The sequence below is a fragment of the Dasypus novemcinctus genome, chromosome 6, assembly GCF_030445035.2.
Source record: "Dasypus novemcinctus isolate mDasNov1 chromosome 6, mDasNov1.1.hap2, whole genome shotgun sequence".
In the NCBI taxonomy this organism is placed as follows: domain Eukaryota; kingdom Metazoa; phylum Chordata; class Mammalia; order Cingulata; family Dasypodidae; genus Dasypus; species Dasypus novemcinctus.
Window position 1 is genome coordinate 88,941,504 of NC_080678.1, and position 22,132 is coordinate 88,963,635.

General features: G+C 46.5%; 1 protein-coding gene across 1 annotated transcript; it reads left to right on the plus strand.

The window, feature by feature from the left end:
* The first annotated feature begins 12,618 nt into the window (after positions 1-12,618).
* On the plus strand, positions 12,619-21,837 carry C6H10orf53 (chromosome 6 C10orf53 homolog). Its single transcript, XM_004465773.2, has 3 exons — positions 12,619-12,715; positions 20,634-20,753; positions 21,583-21,837. The coding sequence occupies exons 1-3, from the start codon at positions 12,619-12,621 to the stop codon at positions 21,645-21,647; spliced, it is 282 nt and encodes a 93-aa protein (XP_004465830.1). The 3' UTR covers positions 21,648-21,837.
* Positions 21,838-22,132: the final 295 nt, after the last annotated feature.

Sequence of the window (22,132 nt, forward strand, 5' to 3'; positions counted from 1 at the left end):
CCCTCTATTGTGAAGGTGGTGAGGATTGAAGCTGATGCATGGAAAGGACCTCTCACCTGCAAGCAGGCAGAGCGCCTAGCCTTAGGAGGACAACTCCCCCAGCAGCCTGCCTTGCTTAAACTCTTTACACTGGTCTGACTGAACCCAACTCGTTAAGTCTGCTGTTCTCTGAGCACAGGGATGGGTAACTCGCACTGTCTACTCAGATGTCAAACCACGCACTGTGAGGACTTCAAGGAGTGTGGCTGGCAGTTGCTGGGCTGGAGGGAACACCTCCTCTCTCCGAGGAAGGGTCTGGAAGCTGGTCTTCCCCCTCCACTCAGTCTTTATGCAAAGGCAACACTGAGCCATGGCCATGGCCACCTCTGGGGGGATCCCGGTAAAGGAGACTGAGCCAAGTGTCCCCAAAGAGATGGAAAATGAAACCTGGAGAGAGTCATAATTGGAACAGCACTGTGCAATAAAATTGTATGTGGCCACCTTACAATACTGCTAAGTTGCCAAAATACATAAAGTTGATATTTTAGTTCTATTTTTATAAAATGGTTCTAGATTTGTGGCAATATGTACATGTGTATTTATAGACTTTCCACTTTAAGTTATAGTTTTGTCCTTTAAAGAAAATATATATATATATATACGATTAAAGAACTGTATATTGAAAGCATTATATTCATATTATTTAAAGACTATAAGCCTGTCCTCAATAAAAAGTAATGTGGAGAAAGATGGTATTGGCCATTGTCTCTACTTAGAAATGCTATAAAATATTTGTTGTAGTTCTGTGAGCTGGGTCAACATTCATTTGTCTTTGTCTAAAAGATGCAGGGGCAGGAAGAGAAAAGAGAGGGACCCCTCAGTCTCTGCTATTATATGGCATGCTGTGGATGGGGGCAAGGAGGTTTTCCCGGATGTATACTGCTCAGGTTGTCAGAATGGGAGTCCCCATCTGGGTGTCTCCACCTGGATGTCTTCACCTGGGTGTCTCCACCTGTGAGCCTCCACCTGGGTGTCTCCACTTGGGATCCTCCACCTGGGTGTTTCCATCTGGGTGTCTATACCTGGGATCTCCACCTGGGTGTCTTTACCTGGGAGCCTCCACCTGGGTGTCTACACCTGGGGATCTCCACCTGGGTGTCTACACCTGGGAGCCTTCACCTGGGAGCTTCCACCTGGATGTCTACACCTCGGAGCCTTCACTTGGGAGCCTCCACCTGGGTGTCTACACCTGGGATCCTCCACCTGGGTGTTTCCACCTGGGTGTCTATACCTGGGATCTCCACCTGGGTGTCTTTACCTGGGAGCCTCCACCTGGGTGTCTACACCTGGGGATCTCCACCTGGGTGTCTACACCTGGGAGCCTTCACCTGGGAGCTTCCACCTGGATGTCTACACCTCGGAGCCTTCACTTGGGAGCCTCCACCTGGGTGTCTACACCTGGGGATCTCCACCTGTGAGCCTCCACCTGGGTGTCTCCACTTGGGATCCTCCACCTGGGTGTTTCCACCTGGGTGTCTATACCTGGGATCTCCACCTGGGTGTCTTTACCTGGGAGCCTCCACCTGGGTGTCTACACCTGGGGATCTCCACCTGCGTGTCTACACCTGGGAGCCTTCACCTGGGAACCTCCATCTGGGGTTCTCCTCCTGGGGATCTCCACCTGGGATCCTCCACCTGGGAGCCTTCACCTGCAAGTCTCTACCTTGGTGTCTCCACCTGGGATTATCCCCCTGAGTGTCTTTGCCTGGTTGTCTCCACCTTGGTGTCTCCACCTGGGAGTTTCCACCTAGGTTTCTCCAACTGGGATCTCTACCTGGTTGTCTCCACCTGGGTGTCTCCACCTAAGCCTGCACAAACATGCCGACAGCATGAAGTGGAGGTAAAAGCCCCAGGCTGAGAGCTGGATGCCTGGACTATAAATCCAGCTCTATCTCTAACTTGCTGTGTCCTCTAGGTTAAGTGACCTCTCCTCTCTAAGCCTCGTTTTCCTCATCAATAAAATGAGAGTTTTGACGGTGGCACCACCCACTTGCAGGGATGTGATGAGATGACATGAGATGATCTTTGAACACAGAAGTGATGTAAAGACCTGGCGTTCTTGTTTCAGGCTCACAGAAACATGTGCACACAAGGCTCCTGCCCCTGGCACAGCTCACAGATCTATCCAAGCTGCAAGCCCCACTCTGCAGCCACGGAAGTCCACAGAAACAGTTCTGTGGTTCCTCCAAATGCAAGCCCAGTGCTTTCCTACCAGAGCTTGAAAGGAAAGTTACATTATATGGGTGAGAGGATGGAAATGGAAGGAAAAGGGTGTGTGTGGGGGGGGGGGGGGAACAGGATCAAAATGACACCTCTGCAAGATGAGAGGACTTTGCTCTTTTTTTTAAAGATTTATTATTTATTTATTTCTCTCTCTTATTATCACATGTGGTTCCCAAATAACCATATGTGGAGAGAGAGACAATAGCGAGAGGGGAATACAAACAGGCAAGGCAATCCCTACATACAAAAGAATGCCACTTTTTCCTTATTGTCTCTGAAGCTCCAGAGGGATGGGTGTCAGTGCGTTCAGGTAAAAATGCAGGGAGAGGAGTCTCTCTTAGGTTCACAAGAGTACCAGAAATTTCCAAATTATTGCTAAGCAGTTCTCCGTGGAGAGAGAGAGGTGAGTGCCTTGGGTCCCCTTTGTAATCTCAGCCTGCCTCCGTGCTTTTGTCCTTGTCTGAATTTTCTTTCCAAAGAAGCCTCTCGAGTCTGCAAGATGAGTAATATGCCATCCCTGGGAAAACCTCATCTCACCTCACCCAGGAGGACTCTTCTAGAAAGCTCTGTTCTCCCTTGGTTCCTAAGGACCAGCTCTCCCCTTGTCATTCTCCAACCAGCTGCTCCTTGTATCTCCTTCAGGAGTTGCTTGTTCTGGACCTCTGGGTTCTCTCCTTGGCTCTCCTCTGCTTCTTATATTAAGGAGCAGCAATATGCCAGGCTGAGATGATGTTGAAGGGCCCCCTCCACCTACAAAAACATAGACATGAAGGTAAATTCTTCTTAAATGTATAATCAAGTTCAAGGTAAAGAAATTAAATCCTTATATCCCCCAACAAAGGCTGTCCAAGACAGAGCAGGAGCTAAAGATGTATCAGCCCAGACACAGACCCTGGCAGCCGACAGCTGGGCTGAGCACCACTGCAAGTTGAGAGGACCGAAGCTCAACTTGATGGGGTTGTGATGGAGCAAGAAGGGGAGCTGCACAGAGCTAGGACCTCACAGAGGTGCCCCAAGCCTGTAAAAAAGACTAGAAAAACTCTTCCCATCAACCCAAGAGAGCAGCAGCAAGGAAGCATACCATCACTCAGGAATGCAGATGGGGGAAAAAGACAGCCATGAGAAATTTTTTTTTTCAGATTTATTTTTTATTTATTTCTCTCCCCTTCCCCCTTCCCCAGTTGTCTGCTCTCTGGGTCCATTCACTGTGTGTTCTGTGTCCGCTTGCATTCTTATCAGCCGCACCGGGGAATCTATGTCTCTTTTGGCTGCATAATCTTGCTGTGTCAGCTCTCTGTGTGTGCGGTGCCATTCCTGGGCAGGCTGCACTTCTTTCGCACAGAGTGGCTCTCCTTACAGAGCACATTTCTTGCACGTGGGGCTCCCCTATGCAGGGGACACCCCTGCGTGGCAGGGCGCTCCTTGCACGCATCAGCACTGCGCATGGGCCAGCTCCACACAGGTCAAGGAGGCCTGGGGTTTGAACCCTGGACCTCCCATGTGGTAGGCGGATGCTTTATCAGTTGAGCCAAATCTGCTTCCCAAGCCATGAGAAATTAAAACTCTAAGCTTGTGCCATAACGTGGATGGCAAGTCTGAATTTATATGACTTACATACATAAAGCAGGAACTCTAAACCAATGATTTTTTAAAAATTGGCCTAGGCCAGTAAGTCCAAAGGGCTTCAGCAGCATCAAATACGTGACCACCTTCCACAACTCTGGACCCACTGAATGCCCATGATGGGAAAAACACTGTGTTAAAGATGAGTTGACAGTCAAAAAATACAAACCACAGAATAAATGACACACACCGCAGAAAAACAAATGGCACAAAGGAGACTTATTACATCACAAAGCCTTGAGATAATAGATGAATGAGGAGAAAGTACAAAATAGATACATTATGATTATTAAAGAAATTAAAAGGCAGGGAGGATAGAATAAACAGTTCCAAAATACATGTAAGAGTTCTAGAAGGAGAGATGAGAGAGAATTGGGAGAAAGCACTATTCAAAGAGATAATGGCTAAGAATATTCCAGAATCGAAGAAATGCATAATTCTAAAACTTATGGGCCAAAGAAAAAATCATAATGGAAATTTTAAGTACTTACAGCAGATTGATAATAAAGATACCTAATATCAAAACATCCAAAATACAACAAGAGTGATGATTTCAGGGGAATACATAACCTTAAATACTTAAATCAGAAAAGAAGAATGAAAATTGATGAGCTAAGTATAATTTTAAAAGTAAGAAAAAGAGCTACACAGTAAACTTGAAAGTAGAAGATAAAGGCAGCTATTGATGAAAGAAAAAAACAAGAAGCAATAGAGAGTCTAAATAAGCAAAAGTTTATTCTTTGAAAAGACCAATAAAAAATAGACAAACCTCAGGCAAAACCTTCAAGGATAAAAGAGAAAGGGAGAAATAAATAATTTTGAGAATAAAAAGTTGACATAACACCAGAAACTGGATGTTAAAAAGTTAACAAGAGAATATATCAGCCACTTAAGACAACACATTTGAAAACTTAGATAAAAATAGAAAATAATTTAGAAAAATATGATTTATCCAAACTGAAGCAAGAAGAAATATCTGGAGAGTCTCATAGCTCCTAGAGAAGTTGAAAAGCAGTAGTTTAAAATCTCCCGCTCAGGGTAAAAATGGGGAAGCCAGAAAACGTTCAAAGAAGTGATCATTTCAGTCGAATACAAAAAAATTGGGGGCATTCCCTCTTTTTAAAATACTCCCTTATTTATTCTTTAAGGCTAGTATAACTTTAATACCAAAACCAGAATAGGACAGTAGAAGAAAGATAAACTACAGGCTCATTTCACTACTCACGCAAACAAAAGCAGAAATCCTAAACAAAGTATCATCAAAGAAATTCTAACAGTATATTAAAAAGATAATATACCATGACTGTGACAGTCTGAATTTTGTAAATCCCATAAAGCAAAGGATCATTTTAAACTAATACATTCCTATGGGTATGAGACCCATCTGATGGAATTACACCAGTGGGGCATGATTCATATTGAGTTTCTGCCTTCTTGCTGGGTCTAATATAAAAGGAGACACAGAAGGTTAGAGAACAAGAAAAGGAAGCCACCATGTTGATCCTGCCATGTAAGAGAGAGGATAACTTAAGCACAAAGCTCCAAAAGTCAGGGCCCATGGAGCATCTCAAGAGCAAATGGTGAGCCTGGAAGGGAAGACTGAAACTTTGGCAGAGATCAACACTCTTATTCCTTCACTATATGGTAACATGCCAGAATCAACAGAATTTCTTTATGAGAAAGCATTTCTGATGGTTCCTAGGTTTGGACTCTTCACAGCCTTGGAACTCTAAGCTTTTACCCCCAGGCCATTTCTGGTACTTTGCATCCACAGCCCTTTGACAAACTAAAACAGAAATTGTTACCAGGAGTGAGGTCATGTTATTACCAAAAATGCTGGAACGGTTTTGTAATTGGGTAAGGGGATTTTGGAGGACTTGTGAGATGCTTGAGAGAAAAGACCTACATTGCTTTGAAGAGACTGTTGGTAAGAATATGCACCCTAAAGTTATTTCAAGTGAGACCTGAGAAGAAAATGATGAAACTGATATTGGAACCTGGAGGAAAGGTGATCCTTGTATAAAAATTGCACAGAACTTGGCCAAATTGACTCTTGATATTAGATGGAAGACAGAATTTGAAAACTATGATCTTGGACATTTGGCCAAGGCTATTTCCAAAGTAAATGTGGAAAATTTGGCCTGGCTTCTCCTTGCAGCTTATAGCAAAATGTGAGAGGAAAGAGATAAACTGATAATTGAATAGCTGGGCATAGAAACCAGGGACTGATTTTGGAAATTCCAAGCTTCCAGAAAACAAGCCCCCAGAAGATAGTGTCCCAGGTGAAGAGTTATCTAAACTTGGAACTTGTAAGTCAGGATTGGAAATGCAATTATCCAGGAAGGAATATATTGTGGAAATATTGCTGCCTGGTATGATGGCTCAGACCCCTGTTTCCTGAATACTAAACCAATAAGTTTTTTGCAAGATTTGTATGAATGAAACCACTGTCAGCCTGGAATACAAGGGACAGGGAAGGGAAAGACTGAAGGGAAAATAGCTTCAAGTGGAAAACCGTGGAAGCTGAGGTTTGGAATTAAGACATCTCAGACCAAGAGAGGGACCCCACTTCTGGTACCAATTTCTGTTTTAGTTTGGCAAAGGGCTGTCGATGCAAAGTACCAGAAATGGTTTGGCTTTGATAAAGGGGATTTATTTAGGATAAAAGGTTACAGTTCCAAGGCTGTGAAAAGTTCAGATTGAGACACCAGAAGAGGTGCTTTCTCACCAATGTCAGTTACTGTTGATCCTGTCATGTTGTCACGTGGTGAAGTAAGATAGCCACCTATCTCTGCAGAGGTCTGTGCCTTCCCCTCCAGAATCTCCTGTCTCTTGGAGCTCAGCTGTGAGCAGTCAGGCACAGAGCTTGTCTCTTTCTGGGCATCAACTCCTTGAGCCTCTTGGGAGCTTCTGTTCTCCTGCAATGCTCTCTCTCACACTGCAGCTCCCTTTTCCTGTGTCTGTCTGTCTATCTGTCTATGTTTCCCTCTATAACAGACCCAGCAAGAGGGCAGATACTCAACGAATCACACTCCCATGACATAATCCAGTCAAATGGGTCTCATACCCACAGGAATAGATGAGTTTAAAACATAATCTTTTGCTTTGCTTTTTGGGATTCACAAAACTCAAACTGCCACAATGACCATATTAGGTTTATCCAATAATGCAAGGCAGAATAATATAAAAGACATCTAAAGGCCATTCACTCATTAATAGTTTAAAGAATAAAAACACCAGGATCATTCTAACAGATCACTAAAACATAGTCAATAAAATTCAAGTTACTCATAATTTTTAAAAAGTCTCTTGTTAAAATGGAATTAGATCCCATGGGGCAGATGGATGGGACTACCTTGCTTGCAGTTGCAGACTCTCTCTGTTCCTCAGATTGGTCATTGTCCATCATCATCTCCTTTTTAGTTGTCCTGGGTGAGTCCAGTGAACTGGAGAGTAGATTTTGAAACTCTTTTGAGATTCAAGGTCCAGCCCAAAGATTTACAGCTCTTGGACATATACCTCCTAATTTCAGGTTCAAGTAGAAGGGGCAGAAGAACCATGTGTAGGGAAACCACAACTGAGTCCAACTCTGTCTGCTGGGGAGTATAAGTTCCCAAGTAGGGCCCACCAACAATGTACCAATGTACCTGAGCTGTCTGCCCTGCCCACAGTGTCCAGATGTCTCCAGAGCCCTCAGCTCCCTCTCAATTAGAGGCAGAGTGGGCATCACCATCTCAGAGTCCTCAGGACTGGGGAATGAATGATGGATGAGAGTAGACTTACTGTTACTCTACTATAGACTCATTGTGATTCTAGCAATGGAAGAATTCTTATCACTGATGTGGAGGCAGTGGCCACTGGAGGTTTTGAGGTCAGGGAGAGGGAAAACAGGTATAATATGGGAACATTTTTGGGACTTGGGAATTATCCTGAATGACATTGCAATGCAGATACAGGCCATTATATATGTTGTCATAACTCACGAAATTGTGCAGGAGAGAGTATAAACTACAATGTAAATTATAATCCACACTTAGAGCTTAGTGGCAATGCTCCAAAATGCATTCATTAATTGTAACAAATGTACCACATTAATGAAGGATGTTGTTAATGTGGGAAAATGTGGGCAGGGTAGGGAGTAGGACACATGAGAATCCTCTATATTTTTTATGTAACATTTATGTAACCTAAATATTTTTAAAAAAATAAAAATTGTATTTTAAAAAGACAAAATACTCCCCTGAATTAAAAAAAAAATGGAATTAGAAAAGAACTGCCTGATAAAGGACATCAACAAAAATAAAACTCGAGTACGCATCATCCTAAATGGGTGAAAGGTTGAAAGCATTTCCTTCTCTTTAAGGTCAGGATAAAGAGAAGACATATAGTATAACCACTTCTACTTATCACACTAGAGGTTCTAGCCAGGGCAATAAGATAAGAAAAAGAAAAGAAAGGTTTAATAAAGGAAATAAAACTTACCATTGCATATAATGGCATCTGTCTACCTAGAAAAACCAAAAGAATCTACAAGTAAATTATTAGAAATAGTTTTAAAAGGTCAAGGTAGCTTACATAAGAAAACATATAAAGCCATATACCAGCAACAAATAATAAACAATTTTTTAAAAACATAGTTTATGATAGTACCAAGGAATAAATCTAATATAACATATGAAGACCTATACACAGGTAATTATAAACCTTTATTGAAAGACATTGAAGAGGATCTAAATATAGGCAAGATATTCCAAGTTCATGAATAGAAGAGCGCAGAAAGATGCCAGTTTTCCCCAAATTCATTTATAGATTCAATGATTCCCTAGCCAAACCATCAACAGGAAAATTTCTGCTTCTATAAACAGTAAACTAGTTAACTCAGACTAAGCGTATTACTGAAAGACATCTAAGCAATCTGGCATATATAGTTTTAAAACCTTCTTAGAAAGCATGAAAGGGCTAACAACATAGGAATTACTGGATCAAAATCAGGGAAAGGATGAGAAAAAAGTGATCATAGTTTTGGGGCTGCTTTTACCCTGAGGCTATCTCATGATCTTGATCTGGCAGCCTAGAGGATGAGCTGCAATTTTTGAGTTTTTGCAGAGCTAGTAGTACAAAAATTGGAGTTCAGCAGCACCCAGAGGAACCCTGGTAAGTCACCCTCACTGGGCAAGGATTCCAGAGGGTGGCACCACAGTAATGGAATAAACCAAATTTTCCATGAACTGCAGCCTAGTTATTCAGCTGGCTTGGAAAAATCTCAAGCCCTGAAATTGTATTAAAGTAATCCTGTATTGTTAGCCTTACCAGGACCTTGCAAGAAGCAAATAAAAATCTTCTATAGAGGAAGACAGCATCTTAGACCTTAAATTATTCCTATAAATAATTTTCTAATCCAATGTCCAGTACACAATTAAAGTAAACCAGGCACTCTAGGGGACAAGACAAAAAGGGTAGAGACCAGCAGAAGAGAAACAAACCCACAGGGTCTCAGGTAGTATAATTCTCAGACACGGACTATAAAATAACTACGTTTACTATGATCAAGGAGATGAAGTCAAACCTAAAGAAAACTGGCAAGAAACTTAGAACTAAAAAGGATAGTAAAGCAAATGTGAAAAGGCACTAAAAAATTCTAAAATTGAAAAATAACTGAAGTAAACAACTGAACTGATGGGTTTAACAGCAGGTACAACATAGTTGAAGAAAAAATTAGTAAACTGAATTACAAGTAAAAATGAATGAATTAATGTATCCCAAAAAGAGCATGGGGGGAGATGATGTGGCTCAAGCAGTTGGGAGCCCACCTATCACATAGGAGGTCCCCAGTTCGGTTCCCAGTGCCTCCTAAAGAAGACAAGCAAGACAGCAAGCTGACATGATGGGCTGGCGTGGCAAGCTGATGCAACAAGATGACACAACAAAGAGACACAACAAGGGAACACAATGAGAAACACGACAAGCAGGAAACAGAGGTGGCTCAAGACATTGGGCGCCTCTCTCCTAAATGGGAGGTCCCGGGCTCAGTTCCGGTGCCTCCTAAAAAAAATGATGAGCACACAACAAATGGACACAGAGAGCAGACCGTGAGCACAAACAACAAGGTGGGAAGGGGAGAAAGAAAGAAATAAAATAAATCTTTTAAAAAAAGGAGTATGGAAAGAGAGAGGGAGAGAGAAAGAGAGAGAGAGGCATGAAAGAGAAGATTTATAAAGAATACAGTGAGAAGATCTAACATACTTTTAACTGGAATCCCACAAGAGAAGAGTGACAATAGGACATAAGCAATATGTGAAGACACAATGGCTGAAAAGTTTTCCAAAAACTGAGGAAGGATCTTAATTCACAGTTTCAAGAATCATGACAAATCCTGACTAAGATAAATAAAAAGAAAACTTTATATAGATATACCGCAATGAAACCTACAGAAAACAGATAAAGAAACCTATGCAGCCCTGAAAATAGAAGAGTAACAAAAACAATAGCAATCTTTATTAAAAATATTAGCAAAGATAAAATGACTACGTTAAATTTCTAATGAATAAAAATTCCAAAGTAAGGCAAGACTTCTGCCTTTTAAAAGGTTAAGAGAATCAAACAACAAGCTCTTCCAAAGGGCAAGCGGCCAAACTGAACCAAGTAGAAAAAAAAGAACATCGCGTTCAGTCCTGCCTTCCCTCATAGCTTGCCCTGTTCAGCTGTGTTGGTGAACTTTGCACCCAGACACTGCTATTTGGCCATGCAAAATGCTAATGAGCTGGGGAAAATTACATATGGCCAAACTAACTTCGATATTCTACTGGTGCAAGATATTGGTGGTGGGATGACGTATGGATGCATGTTTGTTTTGTAAGTTCACAACTTTTACTATACATTTGTTGTTTATGGATGTTCACAAATGAATGATACATTTCAATAAAAATCTTTTACATGGAAAAAAAAATTCTACTGACATCATTCTTCTAGCTACCAATCATGTAAGAACTAATTTTCCTAAAAGAAATTCGTGGATAAACTACAGAGAGTGAATTAAAATATACAACAATAGCATATAAATTGGGAGAAGGATTAATGGAAGTGTTTTCACTTTTTTTTTTTTTAAGATTTATTTTATTTATTTCTCTCCCCCACCCCACCCCCCAGTTGTCTGTTCTCTGTGTCTATTTGCTGCGTCTTCTTTGTGTGCTTCTGTTGTTGTCAGCAGCACGGGAATCTGTTTCTTTTTGTTGTGTCATCTTGTTGTGTCAGCACACACGGAGGTGTGTGCGGCGCCATTCCTGGGCAGGCTGGACTTCCTTTCGTGCTGGGCGGCTCTCCTTACGGGGCGCACTCCTTGCGCGTGGGGCTCCCCTACACGGGGAACACCCCTGCGTGGCACGACACTCCTTGCGCACATCAGCACTGCGCATGGGCCAGCACCACACGGGTCAAGGAGGCCCGGGGCTTGAACCACGGACCTCCTATGTGGTAGATGGACGCCCTAACCACTGGGCCAAGTCTGTCTCCCAAGCCTGAGATGTCTTAATTCCAAACCTCAGCTTCCACGGTTTTCCATTTGAAGCTATTTTCCCTTCACTCTTTCCCTTCCCTGTCCCTTGTATTCCAGGAAGGACTTGTGGAAAATATTGCTGCCTGGTATGATGACTCAGACCCCTGTTTCCTGAATACTAAACCAATAAGTTTTTTGCAAGATTTGTATGAATGAAATCACTGTCAGCCTGGAATACAAGTCTGCTTCCCATGGAAGTGTTTTTAAATCCTCGCACTGCTCAAAAGGAGGGTTAAAAATATCGGCTAAGATCGATTTTTAGAAATCAAAGGAATATGTTGTAACAACAATAGACTGTTGTCTAGGTTGGGCTCATGGATGGAGAAAACAATCCCACATTCTCAGCAATTACCCAACACTTTTGCTTCTTGCTCTAATGTGCGTTGACCAGGCTCGATTCCATGCAGCTATCCAGGTGCCCAGGTTCCTTCCAGGTAGTGGTTCTGTCATCCTCTGGAGCCTTGAGTTCTCCCTGGATCCGCAGGCAAGAGGGAGGGAGCAGGTGTGGAAGGGACCTTGGAGGGCTCAGGCTCAGAAGCCAGAGTGGATGGGTGCCCGCTAGGCTGCCGTTCCCACCAGCAGACCCGCGCTAAGGAAACGGAGTTTGGTGAACCTGCAGCACCTTCCCGCCCAGTAGCTTAACTAGTAAGAGAATGGAAACAACTTTCCAAGAGAGGGACTGGAAAAAACATATTAAGCCAATTCAAAAACAGGGAAGAAAGGAGAGACCACAGAAAGCTCCCCAATCCAAGCTAGGCTCCTGGGGAAAGCTACGTGGCCTCTCGGAATTCCCCTTTTGTAAACTCTGGATAATACAACTACCAACGTGTGAAGACAGTACGATAATTAAATCATGGCAAGGACTGAGCGCTGCCTGGCACGCTAACTGGTCTGTAAATGTTCGCTCCTGTTGTTACCACATATTTACATAGCAAGTTTTCACCCGGCCCCTCGCCTCCAACCCACCGCATCTCCTTGGGCACCCAGGGCCGCTGGCACACAGAAGGTGGAACAGGCCCCGGGAACGTGAGGCCCCGAAGCCCCATGGCTGAAGATTTGGGGTAGGGATCCCGGAGCCCCGCCCTCGCCGCCCACCCCCGCGCCAGGAGAGCCGTTGCCTAGCAGCGCGCTGTTGCGCGGCGACGCCAGGGCGGCCACCGGCCAGCGGACCCGGGTTCACTATGCCCAAGCGCGCGGTCGTCCACCTGCGCTACGGACCCTACAGCTCGGTCGGCCTGTCGGTGGAGCACCGCACCTTCCGTCTAGAGGGCCTGCAAGGTGGGCGGCCGAGGGCCCCTGTGCGCCCCGGGGGGCTCTGCCCTCTGCCTCTGTCTTCCTCCCTCAGATCCAGATCAAGTGCCCCCTCCTCCGGGAAGCCTTCCCTGACTTAGCATCTCCCCTGAGCTTCCACCTCTTTCGTGTAAGCGTGGCACCACCTGCGCGGTGGGCCTGCTGGGCAACAGGCAGTTTACAGGGATTATGCGGTTAGAAAGGATGGTAAGCCCCACTTTACAAACTGGAAAACAGGGTCATCCAGCCGGTGAGAGGCAGAGCTGCTGTTCCACTGCTTGCAGGCCCCTGATGGGGCACTCTTCCAGGTATTGGGGACACGGGGCCCTTGAGGTGACTGCTCACTGTTGACCAGGAGTGACAGCTGGCTGAGCCCTACCACTAGCGGAGGGCGCTGGGGGAAGATAACCGCAGTGAGACTGTGTCCAGCCGGAACTGGAGGGACGCTGGGGAGCAGCAAGCAGCCGGGGCTGGCTGCAGGATGGCACCCAGTAAGAGTCAACGTGCAAAGAGCCGGGCGTGGCGGTAGGGAGCCAGCCAAGGTTCTTGAGCTAAAGAAGGTGAGATCAGGGAAGTGCATTAAGAGGCCATCTAGGAAGGAAGAGATTTGGAGAGTAGAAGGGGAGAGAGGAATGAATTCAGGTGAAAGGATTAAGCCAGTGGTTAGAGACGATGTTCAAGAGAAAGCAGAAGGGAGTGGACCCAGCTTTAAAGGCCATCTGGACGCCGTGACTCCCAAATGTCAGTCTCCGCTGGGGACGTGCTGCAGCCCCTGGGCTGTTGATAGCCGTCTCAGCCTTGATACGTCCCCGATTTCCCGTGCGATCCCCCGAATCTGTCCCCATCTCGGTTCACAGCAGCCTCATTCCTTCAGTCACTTGGGTCAAAAACTCATCCACCACACTCCCCATTTCGTCTGCTTGCAAACGGTGTCGCCCTGGTCCGCAAAATGCCTCCAGAATCCAACCCCTCCTACCACCACCTCCGTCCCCTCCGCCCCGGCCGCCACCGCCGCCGGCGCGGACCACTGCCCCGCCTCCCTGTGGCCTGTTCTCAGCTCTGAAGCCAGGCGACCCCGGTAGACCTAGGTCAGAGGGCATGACCTCTGACCCCTGAGAACAGTCGGCTCACTCAGGAGAAGCCCGAGGTTGCCATGGCCCTCAGGGCCGACTGGCCTCAAGGCTCCCGCCAGGACCCGGCCCTCTCGTCCCCTGCTCAGCTCCGCCGCCTCACTGAGCCTCGAACTCTTCCCGGCACCTGCCTGCCCCGGGCTGGGCAGTGCTTGGCCTCCAGTGCTCTTGCCCAGGGCCCAGCCTGGCCGCTCCTCTTGGCTCTCTCAGCCTTCACCCAGGTCTTTCTCCAAAGTCCGTCTCACACGTCAACCCTCCCCTCGGCCTCCGTCCTCACGCTCCTCCTTTTCCATTTCTTCTCCTAAGTGCCCAACATGCTGTATCTTCCCCTTAATCCCCTTGCTTTCCTTCTCCCAAGCTGGACGTGTGTTTCCAGAGGGCTGGGGTTCTTGCCTGTTGCATCCCAGTGCCCAGAAGAGTGCCTGGCATACTGAAAGGGTCAGGAAGTGGTTGCGAAGCCAACAAATCCACGAGGAGCTGAACGTCCGAGCCACAGGAAGAAGCAAGGGGAGGGAGGGCAGATGTTGGAGGCGGTGCCTCTGAGGCATCAGAGTGTTGTGTTAGGAGTAGCCCGACAAGGAGTGGGCACCAGGTTAGGAGAGCTCCTGGAGGAACCCAAGAGACCCTCTGCAATGAGACTGTGAAGAAGAAAATGGCTGGGAAGTGGATTTGGCTCAATGGATAGAGTGTCTGCCTACCACATGGGAGGTCCAGGGTTCGAACCCAGGGCCTCCTGACCCGTGTGGAGCTGGCCCATGCGCAGCACTGATGCACACACGGAGTGCCGTGCCACGCAGGAGTGTCCCCCACGTAGGAGAGTCCCATGTGCAAGGAGTGCACCCCGTAAGGAGAGCCGCCCAGTGTGAAAAAAGTGCAGCCTGCCCAGGAGTGGTGCTGCACACATGGAGAGCTGACACAACAAGATGACACAACAAAAAGAAGCACAGATTCCCAGTGCAGCTGACAAGAATCCAAGTGGGGCACAGAAGAACACACAGTGAATGGACACAGAGAGCAGATAACGTGGTGGGGGGAGAAAAAAAATCTTGGAAAAAAAAAAAGAAGAAAATGGGCTAATGGGCCATTGGGTGGATATTAACTAGTGAAAGGGATAAATTCATGGTTGATGAAAGGCTCTGGAAAAACAGTATTCTCATACACTTGTGCTGGTGTAGGGGAGAATTGGCACCTGAAGGTTGTAGAATGGCTTTGGCAGTATCTCAAAATTTAATCACCTTGGGGAGCAGATGTGGCTCAAGTGGTTGAGCGCCAGTTTCCCATGTATGAGATCCTGGTTTCAATCCCCATTACTTCCTAGGGAAAAAATGTAACCACATACCATAGAGTCCAGCTGTTTCGTTTCTCAGTATCTTCCTTATAAAACACTTGCACATGCAGAACAAGGCATGCCCAAGGTTTGCTGCAGCGTTCCTGGTGATAGTGAGGGATTGGAAACAACCAGCAAAAGGAAAGTCCAAGTCCACTGCCTTATCGCCATCATGGGGAATACAACAGGGCTGTGAAAAAGAATGTAGCAGATCCATGTCCATCAATAGGGCTAGATGTCCAAGCCGGAGTGTTAAGGGGAAAGTGCATAGCACAGTCTGATCTCATTTCCATTTGAAAAGACAAAGGGAGAATGTGGCAGGGAAGAATTATGGGTGATATTCTTTAAAATTTGTTCTTTACTTTTCTATAATTTTACAACTTTAAAAAAAAAGAATCATGAGTCTATATTACCTTTATAATCTGATAAAATTTTAGAGTTTAAATTGTTTTTTGTGGGGCTTTTTTACCCACAAAAATGTTTTAAAGAAGCAAGAAAGGAGATGGGTAATCGTAGAACTGCTGACCCTTGAAGGTGGTGGTGGTTTTTTTTCTCTTTTTAAATGGAATGTTAGACATTTTTTTATTATTATGTATTATATTATTAAGCACCAGTTTAATACTGTAAAAAATTTCAAATGACCCTTCTGCTATCTACTTCCCGCTTCTGCACCCCAATTCTTGATAAGGAGCTTTTCAAGGGGCCTCTTCTCTTTTCTGCATACAATTTTATGAAATAAAGGTGAATGGCTGTGAAACGCTGCCAGGGGCCAACCCAGCCCCCTTTACAGTCCAATTCCTGAAAGACTCATGTTTATGAACCGTGTTTTCACAAAGCAAGCCCACCACTTGCTGGGCTTGTCATTCTAAGGGCCAAAAACTTCCTCACAAAATCTCAGCTCCATCTCTGGCCTTGGCATTGCAAGTAGGCCCTTGTGACTTCATCTTCCTGTACGTTTGCAGGGTTTGGCATAAATTGATTTAAGTGGAAAACCGGCCTATCCAGGAATGGGAAAATCTTTTTAAGATTTATTTTTATGCCTTCCCTCACCCCGTCATTGTTTTGTGCTCTCTGTCTGCTCTCTGTGTCCATTTGTTGTGCGATCTCTGTGTCTGCACATCTTCCCTTTAGGAGGCACTGGGCACCAAACCTGGGACCTTCCAAATGGGAGAGAAGCACTCACTTGCTTGAGTCACCTCTGCTCCCTGTTTTCTTGTGTCTGTCATTATCTTTCCTCTTTGTGTCTCCTTGTTGTGTCAATTTGTTGCATCAGCTCGCTGCGCCAGCTCACTGTCTTGCTGGTCTTGTCCAGGAGACCCCGGGAACCGAACCAGGACCTCCCACGTAGGAGAGGGGCTCTCAAGCGCTTGAGCCACATCCGCCTCCCTCGCTTTGGCTTTTAGAATTAAACTTTTGGAATTTCTTTACACACTCAGAAGTGTAGTGCTATACATGTATATTGAGGTCCTGTCAGCTTTGTTCTTAATTCCCTGGCTTTTGAAGACGCTTTTGGCCTCGCAGCACAGATGGCCTCCTCTACGACACCTGTGTCTTTTGTCTGTCCAGGGGCAGGTGCTCTGACTTCTGATAGGCAACAGTGCCGTGTTTCCAGTGAGCCTGGCGTCGGGGTCCATGGGAGAAGGGTGGTGAGCCGGCACCTTGGCAGCGCCCGGGCTGGGACCAGTGAGTGTGGGTGGGTTCTTGGCCTCAGAGAGGGAAGGCTCAGGAGCGGATGAGCTGAAGGCTGCAGGGGGTGAGAGAGAGCATGGAGATGAAAAAGCCAGGGAGAGCAGGCAGCGGGTGCAGGCTGCGCTGCCCGCAGGAGGGGAGGGCCAAGGAGGGTTTCGAGATGATCAGAGGGAGAACAGTTGCGGTTGAAGGAGACTTGAATATGCTCAAGCCGTCAGCAGGTGGTTGATTTTTAGAGTTCACTCTGTGTATTCAGGAATGGTGAGTCATCTAATACTGGCAACCAATATTTACTGAGATTCTGCTTCCCGTTATTTCCCATCCTCACCCCACCCCCAGCCCACTGACATCGCAGCGAGCGTGCGGTGGGAGCATCTAAACCTGAAATTTGTGTATTTTCTGTAAAACTCATAGTCCTATACCATTTCCCGAAATGCCACTGACTTCAGAAATCTGCTGAATCTTTCCTTGAGAAATTTGAAATTTTTATTAGCCACAAATTATCATACTCAGTGAAAACGACCCTGCCATGGCCTCTGTATTGCTGCAACTATTGCTTAACACAAGCTATAAGTAACTTCCCTGGCCCTGGTTGCTTCTGGCCTGCTGTCCTTTCGCCTGCCAAACGCCATACTAAAAGGAACTAGAAGGCGTGTAAACTGACCCTATTAATAAGTTACAGGGTGAACTATTATCCATGCAGTGGATTTGGAGCAGTGCTCCAAAATGTGTTCACCAAATGCAATGAATGTGCCACAATGACGAAAGAGGTTGTTGATGTGGGAGGAGGGGCAGGTGGTGGGGTGTGGGGTATATGGGACCCTCTTATATTTTTTAATATAGCACTTTTTGTGATCCATGTATCTTCAAAAAATACAATTTAAAAACTTAATTAATTTAAAAAAAGAAAGTGAAAAAAAAGTTACAGGGGAGCGGATGTAGCTCAGTGGTTGAGCACCTGCTTGCCATGTAGGAGGTCCTGGGTTCAATCCCTGGTACTTCCCCAAAAGAAATAAAGATAATAATAAATACGTTATGCCCTTATTCAGCTGAGACACCCTCCCATTCCTGGCTGCACCTTGCCTGAGCTCCACGGTGGTCTCCGTCTCTTCGTCTGCGCCTAGCAGAGGAGGGAGAAATGTCTGGAGACCTTGGCTTCTTAACCAACAACATGAAATCTTCCCCAGATGCTGCCAGTTCCGCCGGCGCTGAGAGGAGGCCGGCTCTCCTGTGTCCCTTTGGTTTATCGGGATCATCCTTGAAGGATGAGGTGCCGCTTCAAAGGGGAGGGCCATCTGTGGGTGGCCTTACAGCTCCTGACTGATTTATGCTGGAGTTTAGCCCCTGCCTTTGCGAAGACTTTGTTTCAGGGAGTCTATTTATCTGACCTTTCTTTGAATAGACAACCTGGTGCAGCTCACAGAGGGAGCAAATGGGCCCTCTGCATAGAGAGGTGGCATTTGGCTGAGCTGCGGGAATTCTGGGGTTTGTCGGCGTTTGATCCTTTAAGACTGAACCGGTCTCCCTGCAGCTGGCTCAATGCGTCCTCCCAGGCCGAGGAGAGGGACGTGGGTGTCAGGGTGGGGGTGATGGGTGTGATAACCCACGTGGACCCCGAGGGAACTTGGATCACTTTTTTTTTTTTGCATAAGAACCAGACTTACTCAACTTCGAGTCCAAAGAAGTTGTTGGTATTGCCCGTTGTAGTTTCTTTTTTCCAACGAGCCTGTCTTAGGCTCCAGGAGGGGGTAAGTGAGGACCCGAGAGCCTGCACGTTGCGACCTTCTAGAAAGCTGAGTGGGGTAGGTTGTGCCCTCCGAAGACGACTGCTTCCGATTGGGGTTTATTGGCTCACGTAGGAGGCAGACCCCATTGTTGGGGACCCTCTGCTCCACAGGGTGGGTTGTTCGGTGGAGCAATACATGTTTCTCAGACACTGTGCCAAGTCGTCCTGGAGAAGCAAACCCTAAACCCCGATGCGCTGTGAGGCCCCATCCGAGGGGCCCTGCAGCGAATGGAAAATGAAAGGGGATGGAGGCAGAACTGTACCTGCGCGCACTTGCAGCTTTTCCCTCACTGGCTGCACCCTCCTTTCCTGAGGGCCCACGGCTGGGACAGCCTGTGACGCACACAACACCCACCCTGCCCCAAAACCTCTGCCAGCAGACGGCTGCCCTTTTGGCTTCCTGGATGACCCACTGGCCGTTCCGAACTGGCCGGACTGCTTCATTTCAGCACGCCCCACGCTGGTCAGCTCCCAGGGCCCTCTTTCAAAGATGCTGAAGAAGACGTTTAAGCAGGGCCTGGTGACAAATACGCTGAGGGAGAGGAGGAGGCCGCTCTTCAGAGCCGCACAGGCCGCCGCAGGTCAAGCAGACGCCCCGGGTGCCCGAGGAGCACGTTTGTGTTAATGGAGCGCCCCGCCGCGTTGCTTTCCGAAGTTCCTTTCCAGAAGGGAAATTAAAATCGCACAATTAAAATGTTCACAGTTGGGGCTGGATGTGCTTGAACTGATTGAAAGATGAAGTGGACACGCCAACATTTCGAAACAGCAATTGTCTCCGTAATTAAATGCAATTAATTGGCCTCACTGTCTGCTTTCCTCCACCAAGGCTGATTGAAACGCTAAGCATACCCCCTCCCCTCTGATCTCTACCCATCCTAAACAGAATTCTCACCAATATAGCAGTTAACAGATCAAGAAAATTGGGGCACGTGCGAGAGAAAATAGAGCTCCGGGCTAATACACTCCCATTTTTCATAACCTCCATATGCCCTGCATTTCCACAATAGAAATGAAATCTAACGATTTTTCCCTGGCTGATCACTGAGAAAGGGCACATTAAATACAAGTGATAACAAACAAGCACTTTCCAAAGATGAGACTAAAAGGCAAGTCCATTAACTTTTATAAAAACATTTTTCTGTTTATTATTTTTAAACTCGAAATATGCTGAAAGAATAAAGAGGGAAAAAAGTATCACCTAATCTCACCCCAGAGAGATAACCACTGGGTATTTTCTTCCTCCTTTTTCCTATCACATCTATATATTTTAACTTATATTGAGTATATACATATATATTTGCACCCTGATTTTTCACTTACAGCACAAAGTATTTGTCTTGCCTTTTACACAGTTCACAAACTTTAGCTTAAATGCACAAATGAGAGCTCAGCTTTCAGACTTAGCACCGTTTACTTGCCCATGGTCTTGTTATTGGACATGTACATTATTTACAGTACTTTGCAGTTACAATAAGGTAGAAAGGAATGTCTCGCTGCAAAAGTCCGCCTGCTTCTGATTTTCTCCTTAGGAAGTTTTCAAGTGGAACTCTCTGGGCCAGAGACAAGGGTCATTTTTTTGAGGCTTTTGGCATGTCCTGCTGAGTGGTCTTCTGGAAAGGTGACCAGCTTGTATTTCCATCAGCAGCAGAAGACATGGCCTAAGCCCCCGGCTGCTGTCCAAGACGAGTGTCTCCATAAGATCAAACCATTTTGCAAAACCCAGAAAAGCTCTTTCCTGGAGAGGATTCACTTGCTAACAGATAGCACAGGCTCGGGAAGTAATCTCAGGGGACACCTGAATTGCTTGCCCCTCTGGCTCCCTCTTCCCCACTGGTCAGGGCCCAGGCGGGGCCAGCCCCAGGTGTCCACGCGGGCAGTCGAGTGACGCAGGCACAACTGGGGGGCAGACCAGCTGCCGTCTGCAGGGAGGCCAGGCCCGTCCCCATCGCGCCCCTCCCCCTCCCTCTGCTCCAGCGGTGTTAATGGGAGACGGACACAAGGTCGTCCTGGAGAAGATCGGGGACTGGGATGTCGTTGAGCTCATGGTCAACGGAGAGGTGGTTTTCCGCTGCAACATCAAAGACCTGGAGTTCGGTAAGGCCTTGGGCGAGGCTCCCAACCCCTCTTTGTTAGGTGCTCGATGCTCTGGGGCCCTTCCCAGAACGCTGCAAGCAGAAGAGGTGGCAGAAAGAAGAAGGTCTAGCCTCGGACTTCCAAGGAAACAGGCTGAGCTGCATTAGGGAGGGATGCCATGTCTTTTTAAATTTAATTCAATTTTTTTTATCCCCTGCCCTTGAGGCTTTTTGCGTGCTGTCTGCTCTCTGCGTCCATTTGCTGTCTGCATTTCTGTGCCTGTATTTATTTATTTCATTTCCCCTCCCCCCTTGCGGCTTGCTTGCTGTCTGCTCTCATTCACTGCGCTGTCTTCTGTGTTTTTGCTTGTCTTCCTTTTTTGTTGTTGTTGTTGCATTACCTTGCTGAGTTGGCTCTCCACAGCATGCAAGGAGGCCCCGGGACGTGAACCCAGGGCCTCCCATATGGCAGACAGGAGGAGCCCAACTGATTGAGCCACAGCCGCTTATGTGTTTTATTTGCTGTTTCGTTCCATTTGATGATTATGTCTAGCCTTGCTAAGCCATTAGTGTCAATATGCCAGCATCTATAAGCTGTGGCATTTAAGGAACCTTCTAGAGAGTTCTAGAGAGTTCTGGGGACCTTCTGACCTGGCCGGTGGGCACCATGCATACCTAACTGTTGCCCCTAAGGAAAAGCTTTTGCAATTTACTAATACTCCACGAAAAGTTAGTTAACACTTTACACACTTGTGCCTTTTGCAAATGTACCCTGGTGGAAACTGAATGCCTAATACGACATCAAATTGTACGTAAAGTTGGCCCAAAAACTATTGTCTCTCTTTCCCTAGGAGGCGATGGCAAGCTGGACCCGCTGTGTGAAGAGGCCAGGCTGGCAGTCCTAAAAGCCTACTGATGCCCTTCTGGACACGGGCTGATGGGCGGCATCTCCAGCCATTCCAGGATGCAGTGAAGGTGAACTTTCCGGGGCCATGCCAGCCAGAGAAAGGCCCTGCAGCCTGACCCCCAGCCTCAGCAGCATGGGCTTTCTCACCCGGCTGCAGGGAAGCGGGCCCCACAAAAACAATAAAATCACAGCATTTGCAGCATCTCTCCTTCCTGACCCACGGGGAGAGTCCTCCAATATCAGGTACACATTGTGCTGAAGGAAATAATAAAATGCAATCAAACAGCAAAGCACCATCCCTTACTAATAACACGCAGTTGCCAGAAGCGGTGGAGATTCCAATGCAAAGAGCAAGGAATGGGTACAATTAAAGATTTGGGGAAAATGTGCCCTTGGAACGTCAGAACCAAAGTTAATGTCGCCATTTGGAGACCTGGCTGTTCCAACAGATTTGTTTCTTGCTCCCAATAGAATAAATGTTGAAAATCGGTAAT